The 8257-nt window shown below is 47.1% G+C and overlaps 1 protein-coding gene across 1 annotated transcript; it reads left to right on the forward strand.

Annotated features, from left to right (window-relative positions):
* Positions 1-390: 390 nt before the first annotated feature.
* LOC109779442 (ethylene-responsive transcription factor 1-like) lies at positions 391-927 on the forward strand. Its single transcript, XM_020338063.1, has one exon. The coding sequence runs from the start codon at positions 391-393 to the stop codon at positions 925-927; it is 537 nt and encodes a 178-aa protein (XP_020193652.1).
* Positions 928-8257: the final 7330 nt, after the last annotated feature.

Genomic DNA, 8257 nt, shown 5'->3' on the forward strand with positions numbered 1-8257 from the left:
AAGGACCCATAAAAATTAGACTTTATGCATCGATGGCACATGCATGCACATGCATGCAGCAACTCCCTCTGTCGGGTTTATTGGGACCCTGAGCAGTCTCGCCTTGTCCCTTCTTAGATCATCTGCAACAGCGGCGCCCAAAGGCGCGCGCGGTAAACTGGCAATATAGCGCGTGCGGGATATTTTCGCGCGCTCCAGCGAAGACGGGAAACTAGCGCGGGCGGGAAACGATTGCGCGCGCGCGGGAGAAAGCGGGCGGTCGCGCGCTAGATTTTGCGCACCGCTTCCGGCACGCCTATAAATTGCGGCGCTCGCCACGCGGCCTCCCATCCCTATCCGGACTGCCACGCTCGCTCTCGCCGCTTCCCGCCCGGCCACCACCGCGCTACCATGCCGCCGCGCTGCCGAGGATCTTCGGGCTACCGCGGCATCCGCGAGCGCCCCTCCGGTGCCTACTACACTGAGATCCGGTCCGGCGACGTCCGGCTCGGCCTCGGCACGTTCGAAACCCCGCACGAGGCCGCCCGCCCGTACGACACGGCGGCGTGGCGCCTAGAGAGGCCTCGCGCGCATATGAACTTCCAGGACGTCTACACGCGCGAGCAGGCGCAGGCCGCCGCCCCTCCTCCTCGCCTTATCAAAGACTTGGACCGCGCGGAGGATGAGCGAGCTATGGCGGAGTGGCGCCGGCGCCACCCGGAGGATGTCGCCAACGAGCGTGCCTTCTGGGCAGAGAGGATGGCAAGGCGCCGCGCGAAGCGGGCGGACCGGCGTCGGCGGAAGGCACTGGCCATATCGCAGTGCGATCTCGTCAACGCCGGTGGGAAGTCGTTCTTCTCGTCAGACGATGATCGTTGGGATGACGTGTGGCTCTCTACCTCGGACAACACCAACGAAGGTGATGATGATGAGGACGACTCGGAGTAGTTCGTAGTTGCACCGTAGTTTTATTAGGGTTAATTATCCTTTTGCCCTCAGTGGTGTCCATGCGCTCAGTTTTGCCCTCAGATGCGAATTGTGCTCAGTTTTGCCCCTAGTCCATGCACATCTACTATGACGAGGCCAAACGGCCAGATTTGAGTCCATTTCGTCCACCGGCGTTAGTGGTTGTGGGTCCAGAGCTTACACGTGGGACCGCGTGGACGTGGATCCGGAGCTGACATTTGGGCACGTGCAACAAAATCCCCAAATCATTCGTAGGGTTCTAGCCGGCCAAATCGACGCCCACTCTGCCCATCCGCCGGCCGGCCGTCCTGCGCCGCAGCCAGCACCTGCCCCGCCAGCAGCTACACGGCCTGCTCCGCCGCTACCGTCCTGCACCGACGCTCCACCGCTACCTGCTCCGCCCGCCACCTTCCCGCGATGCCACGGGTGGGGCACCCGCCACCTGCTCGACCCGCGGCGTGGCCTCCTTCCATGTGCCCGGCCGGAGTGCTCAAAGGTGGGGGGTTAGTGGAGCTGTTTGAACTAGGAGGAAGAACCCCAGGGCGAAATGGCGAGCAGCGGTGACGCCGGAGTATTTGGCGAGGCAGGCATCGGGCCGGAGATCCACCGCACCCACGACTGGGTTCCCGAGGGGTAAGTCACGCGTCCTATTTAGATTGAGCTTAGTTGTGCATTTGAACAGTCGATTCGAGTAGGTTTGCCCGATTAGTGTGCTGATTGCGTCTCTGTTTTTCGTCGGTTAGGATGGAGTTGCGGTTTGCTTTCTTGGTGCACAATGGAAGGGACCGGTACATGTTCGATGCAAAGGATAAGAAGAAATACCAAGGAGGTTTCGATTATTGGTTGCCAATGGCTAGTAATTGGAGTTGCAGACAATTTGGGGAGGTAATTTGTAGCCAATATCCTTGGGGTTTGCTTGATGAAGTGGTATACAAATACGATGATGGGAAAAAGAAATGGGTGACAATTAGTAATGATGAAGAGCTGGCTACCATGTTTGCTAGGCATAAAGAGAAATATAATTTTCATGTGAGGCTGCAAGTTGATGTGCTTGAGCAGGCATTCAGACCTAGGATGGTGGGTGCAACATCTCGGGGGGAACCAAGTCATCATAATGGCATCTCTAGCCAGAACAGTTCAGTTAGTGCACGGTGACGTGGTGGCTCGACAAGCGTGGGCAACGGCAGTGGGCCCCCCCTTGAAGTGGAGCCTGATGACTACAATTCTGGGGTTGATGAAGAGAAGCTATATTCTGATGTTATTCAGAATTTACGACGGGCACCTCGGGCTGAAAACCAAGATGAGGCTCACAATGCAGTCCGTGTGGATGATGACGCAGTGGGTGGGGACGAAGACCTTGCAGCTGTTGAATGGGACCCTTTGAACCCTCATATGGAAGAAGGTACCATTTTTGCATCCATGATTGGGTGTACAAATGCACTTGTGACATACTGCATCAAGGTAGAACGTACTTTCAAAGTTGACAAGAGCGATCAAGTACGTTACAGAGTGCACTGTCGGAGTGAGGGTTGTCCATGGAGGCCGCTCGCATCTAAAATGCGAAATAGCACTAATGTTCAGGTCAAAGTGAACTCTTTTAAGCACACATGCCAGGAATCAACCCTTAGGAAGGATACAATCAGTAGAGCCAAGTCAAGATGGGTGGCAGAAGAAGTAAAGAAGTGGGTGAAAGAAAACCAGCAAGTGGGTCCAAAGGAATTGCAGAAGAACATCAAAGATAAGTTCAAGATAGATTTACCGTACATGAGGTTGTTCAATGGTAAACAACATGCTATGGATTCTATTTATGGTAACTGGCAGGAAAGTTTTCAATTGTTGTATTCATTCAAAGGTGAAGTGGAGAGGACCAGCCCAGGTAGTATTGTAGATATTGACCACCACACAGTGGAGTACACATTCAGGGGAGTGACAAAGACCAAGGAATGCTTTAGGAGGGTTTTTGTCTGCTTTGAGGCTTGTCGCCGAGGTTTTTGGCAGGCTGGAGGCCTTATTTGGCTATTGATGCCTCTTTTCTCACAGGGAGGTTTAAAGGACAGTTAGTAGCAGCTTGTGCAGTTGATGCACACAATTTTGTATTTCCAGTTGCCTATAGTGTGCTGGAGATAGAGTCTGAGGAGAGCTGGACTTAGTTTTTGCATAATCTGCGCCGGGCTATTGCATATCCCAATGGGTTGGTCATTCATACATATGCCTGCAAAGGTTTAGAAGTGGCCATGGACAATGTGTTCCCTGGTGTAGAGCATAGGGAATGCATGCGTCACCTTGCTGCAAATTTCATGAGGAAATTCAAAGGAAAGGTGTATACCGACAATTTATGGACAGCATCTTTGACTTGCAGTGTGAAGAAGCACAACTACCACTTGAGGCAGTTATACATGAATCCCAAAGTGAAAGAATACTTGGAAACACACCACTCCAAGTTATGGGCCAGAAGCCAATTCAGTCAACTGAGCAAAGTTGACTATGTGCACAATAATCTAGCAGAGTCTTTCAACTCAACGATCCGAAAACTAAAGGGTCATTATGTGGTGGATTTGCTTGACGTGATAAGTATAGAATTGCTACCTCTTGAGCATGCGTTGATTTTCCCTTGAAGAGTAAAGGGTGATGCAGCAAAGTAGCGTAAGTATTTCCCTTAGTTTTTGAGAACCAAGGTATCAATCCAGTAGGAGATTACACGCAAGTCACCTAGTACCTGCACAAACAACCAAGAACCTTGCAACCAACGCCATAAAGGGGTTGTCAATCCCTTCACGGTCACTCGCAAAAGTGAGATCTAATAAAGATAGTAAAGTAAATATTTTTGGTATTTTTGTTGTATAGATTGGAAACTAAAGATTGCAAAATAGTAAATGAGATGTGATGTAAATAAAAGAGATGCAATATAATAAGAAAGAGACCCGGGGGCCATAGGTTTCACTAGTGGCTTCTCTCGTGCTAGCATGTATTACAGTGGGTGAACAAATTACTGCCTAGCAATTGATAGAAAAGCGCATAGTTATGAGAATATTTAGGCAATGATCATGAATATAGGCATCACGTCCGTGTCAAGTAGACCGAAACGATTCTGCATCTACTACTATTACTCCACACATCGACCGCTATCCAGCATGCATCTAGTGTATTAAGTTCATAAGAACAGAGTAACGCATTAAGCAAGATGACATGACGTAGAGGGATAAACTCTAGCAATATGATATAAACCCCATCTTTTTATCCTCGATGGCAATGATACAATACGTGCCTTGCTGCCCCTACTCTCAGTGGGAAAGGACACCGCAAGATTGAACCCAAAGCTAAGCACTTCTCCCATTACAAGAAAGATCAATCTAGTAGGTCAAACTAAATCGATAATTCGAAGAGACTTGCAAATATATCAAATCATGCATATAAGAATTCAGAGAAGAACCAAATATTATTCATAGATAATCTTGATCATAAATCTACAATTCATCGGATCTCGGCGAACACACCGCAAAAAGTATTGCGTCGAATAGATCTCCAAGAACATCGAGGAGAACTTTCTATTGAGAACCAAAGAGAGAGAAGAAGCCATCTAGCTAATAACTATTGACCCGAAGGTCTGTGGTAAACTAGTCACACATCATCGGAGAGGCTATGGTGTTGATGAGCCCTCCGTGATCGATTCCCCCTCCGGCAGATCGCCGAAAAAGGCCCCAAGATGGGATCTCACGGGTACAGAAGGTTGTGGTGGTTGAAACGTGGTTTCGTGGCCCCCTTGATGTTTTTTGGGTATAGGAGTATATATAGGCGAAAGAAGTACGTCCGTGGAGCTTTGAGGGGCCCACGAGGGTGGGGGCGCGCCCTCCAGCCTCGTGGCCGCCTCGCTGCGTCTCCGACTTCATCTCCAAGTCTCCTAGTTTGCTTTCGGTCCAAGAAAGATCATCGCGAAGGTTTCATTCCATTTGGTATTGCTTTTCTGCAAAACACTGAAATAGGCAGAAAAACAGAAACTGGCACTGGGCCTTCGGTTAATAGGTTAGTCCCAAAAATAATATAAAAGAGCATATTAAAGCCCATTAAACATCCAAAACAGATAATATAATAGCATGGATCAATCAAAAATTATAGATACGTTGGAGACGTATCAAGCATCCCCAAGCTTAATTCCTGCTCGTCCTCGAGCAGGTAAATGATAAAAAGAATTTTTTTGATGTGGAATGCTACCTAACATAATTTTCAATGTAATTCTCTTTATTGTGGCATGAATGTTCAGATCCATAAGATTCAAAATAAAAGTTTAATATTGACATAAAAACAATAATACTACAAGCAAACTAATAAAGCAATCATGTCTTCTCAATATAACATGGCCAAAGAATTTATCCCTACAAAATCATATAGTCTGGCTATGCTCTCTCTTCATCACACAAAGTATTTAATCATGCACAACCTCGATGACAAGCCAAACAATTGTTTCATACTTTTGATGTTCTCAAACTTTTTCAATCTTCACGCAATACATGAGTGTGCGCCATGGACATAGCACTATAGGTGGAATAGAATGGTGGTTGTGGAGAAGATAAAAAGGAGAAGATAGTCTCACATCAACTAGGGGTATCAACGGGCTATGGAGATGCCCATCAATAGATATCAATGTGAGTGATTAGGGATTGCCATGCAACGGATGCACTGGAGCTATACGTGTATGAAAGCTCAACAAAAGAAACTAAATGGGTGTGCATCCAACTTGCTTGCTCACGAAGACCTAGGGCAATTTGAGGAAGCCCGTCATTGAAATATACAAGCCAAGTTCTATAATGTAAAATTCCCACTAGTATATAAAAGTGACAACATAGGAGACTCTCTATCATGAAGACCATGGTGCTACTTTGAAGCACAAGTGTGGTAAAAGGATAGTAACATTGTCCCTTCTCTCTTTTTCTCTCATTTTTTTATTTGGGCCTTTCTCTTTTTTTTATGGCCTCTTATTTATTTATTTATTTCGTCCGGAGTCTCATCCCGACTTGTGGGGGAATCATAGTCTCCATCATCCTTTCCTCACTGGTACAATGCTCTAATAATGATGATCATCACACTTTTATTTACTTACAACTCAAGAATTACAACTCAAGACTTAGAACAAAATATGACTCTATGTGAATGCCTCCGGCGGTGTACCGGGATGTGCAATGATTCAAGAGTGACATGTATGAAAAATTATGAACGGTGGCTTAGCCAAAAATACGATGTCAACTACATGATCATGCAAAGCAATATAACAATGATGGAGCGTGTCATAATAAACAAAACGGTGGAAAGTTGCATGGCAATATATCTCGGAATGGCTATGGAAATGCCATAATAGGTAGGTATGGTGGCTGTTTTGAGGAAGGTATATGGTGGGTGTATGATACCGGCAAAAGGTGCGCGGTATTAGAGAGGCTAGCAATGGTGGAAGGGTGAGAGTGCGTATAATCCATGGACTCAACATTAGTCATAAAGAACTCACATACTTATTGCAAAAATCTGTTGGGGAATGTAGTAATTTCAAAAAAATTCCTATGCACACGCAAGATCATGGTGATGCATAGCAACGAGAGGGGAGAGTGTGTCCACGTACCCTCGTAGACCGAAAGTGGAAGCATTAGAACAACGCGGTTGATGTAGTCGAACGTCTTCACGATCCGACCCATCCAAGTACCGAACGCACGGCACCTCCGAGTTCAGCACACGTTCAGCTCGATGACGTCCCACGAGCTCCGATATAGCAGAGCTTCACGGAGAGTTCCATCAGCACGACGGCGTGTTGACGGTGATGATGTTGCTACCGACGTAGGGCTTCGCCTAAGCACCGCTACGATATGACCGATGTGGATTATGGTGGAGGGGGCACCGCACACGGCTTGGAACAATCAACTTGTGTGTCCTAGGGTGCCCCCTGCCCCTGTATATAAAGCAGCAAGGGGGGAGGCCGGCCGGCCCTTGCAGGGCGCGCCAGGAGGAGGAGTCCACCTCCTAGTAGGAGTAGGACTCCCCTTTCCTACTCCTACTAGGAGGGGGAAAGGAAGGAGGAGAGGGAGAAGGAAAAGGGGGGCGCCGCCCGCCTTCCCTAGTCCAATTCGGACCAGAGGGGGAGGGGGCGCACGGCCTACCCTGGTCGGCCCTCTCTCTCTCCACTAAGGCCCATGTGGCCCATTAGTTCTCCGGGGGGGTTCCGGTAACCCTCCGTCACTCCGGTTTTCTCCGAAATCACCCGGAACACTTCCTGTGTCTGAATATAGTCGTCCAATATATCAATCTTTATGTCTTGAGCATTTTGAGACTCCTCGTCATGTCCGTGATCACATCCGGGACTCCGTCCTACCTTCGTTACATCAAATCACATAAACTCATAATACCGATCGTCACCGAACGTTAAGCGTGCGGACCCTACGGGTTCGAGAACTATGTAGACATGACCGAGACACCTCTCCGGTCAATAACCAATAGCGGAACCTGGATGCTCATATTGGTTCCTACATATTCTATGAAGATCTTTATCGGTCAAACCGCATAACAACATACGTTGTTTCATTTGTCATCGGTATGTTACTTGCCCGAGATTCGATCGTCGGTATCTCAATACCTAGCTCAATCTCGTTACCAGCAAGTCTCTTTATTCATTCCGTAATACATCATCCTGCAACTAACTCATTAGTTGCATTGCTTGCAAGGCTTATAGTGATGTGCATTACCGAGAGGGCCCAGAGATACCTCTCCGACAATTGGAGTGACAAATCCTAATCTCGATCTATGCCAACTCAACAAGTACTATCGAAGACACCTGTAGAGCACCTTCATAATCACCCAGTTACGTTGTGACGTTTGGTAGCACACAAAGTGTTTCTTCGGTAATCGGGAGTTGCATAATCTCATAGTCATAGGAACATGTATAAGTCATGAAGAAAGCAATATCAGTAAACTAAAACAATCAAGTGCTAAGCTAACAGAATGGGTCAAGTGAATCACATCATTCTCGTAATGATGTGATCCCGTTTATCAAATGACAACTCATGTTTATGGTTAGGAAACATAACCATCTTTTATCAATGAGCCAGTCAAGTAGAGGCATACTAGTGACACTCTATTTGTCTATGTATTCACACATGTATTATGTTTTCGGTTAATACAATTCTAGCATGAATAATAAATATTTATCATGAAATAAGGAAATAAATAATAACTTTATTATTGCCTCTAGGGCATATTTCCTTCAAAATCTATTAGTTATCGAAACGAAGTACTACGCGCATGCTCCTAGGGGGATAGATTGGTAGGAAAAGACCAT

Source organism: Aegilops tauschii, chromosome 3 (genome assembly GCF_002575655.3).
Source record: "Aegilops tauschii subsp. strangulata cultivar AL8/78 chromosome 3, Aet v6.0, whole genome shotgun sequence".
Classification (NCBI taxonomy): domain Eukaryota; kingdom Viridiplantae; phylum Streptophyta; class Magnoliopsida; order Poales; family Poaceae; genus Aegilops; species Aegilops tauschii.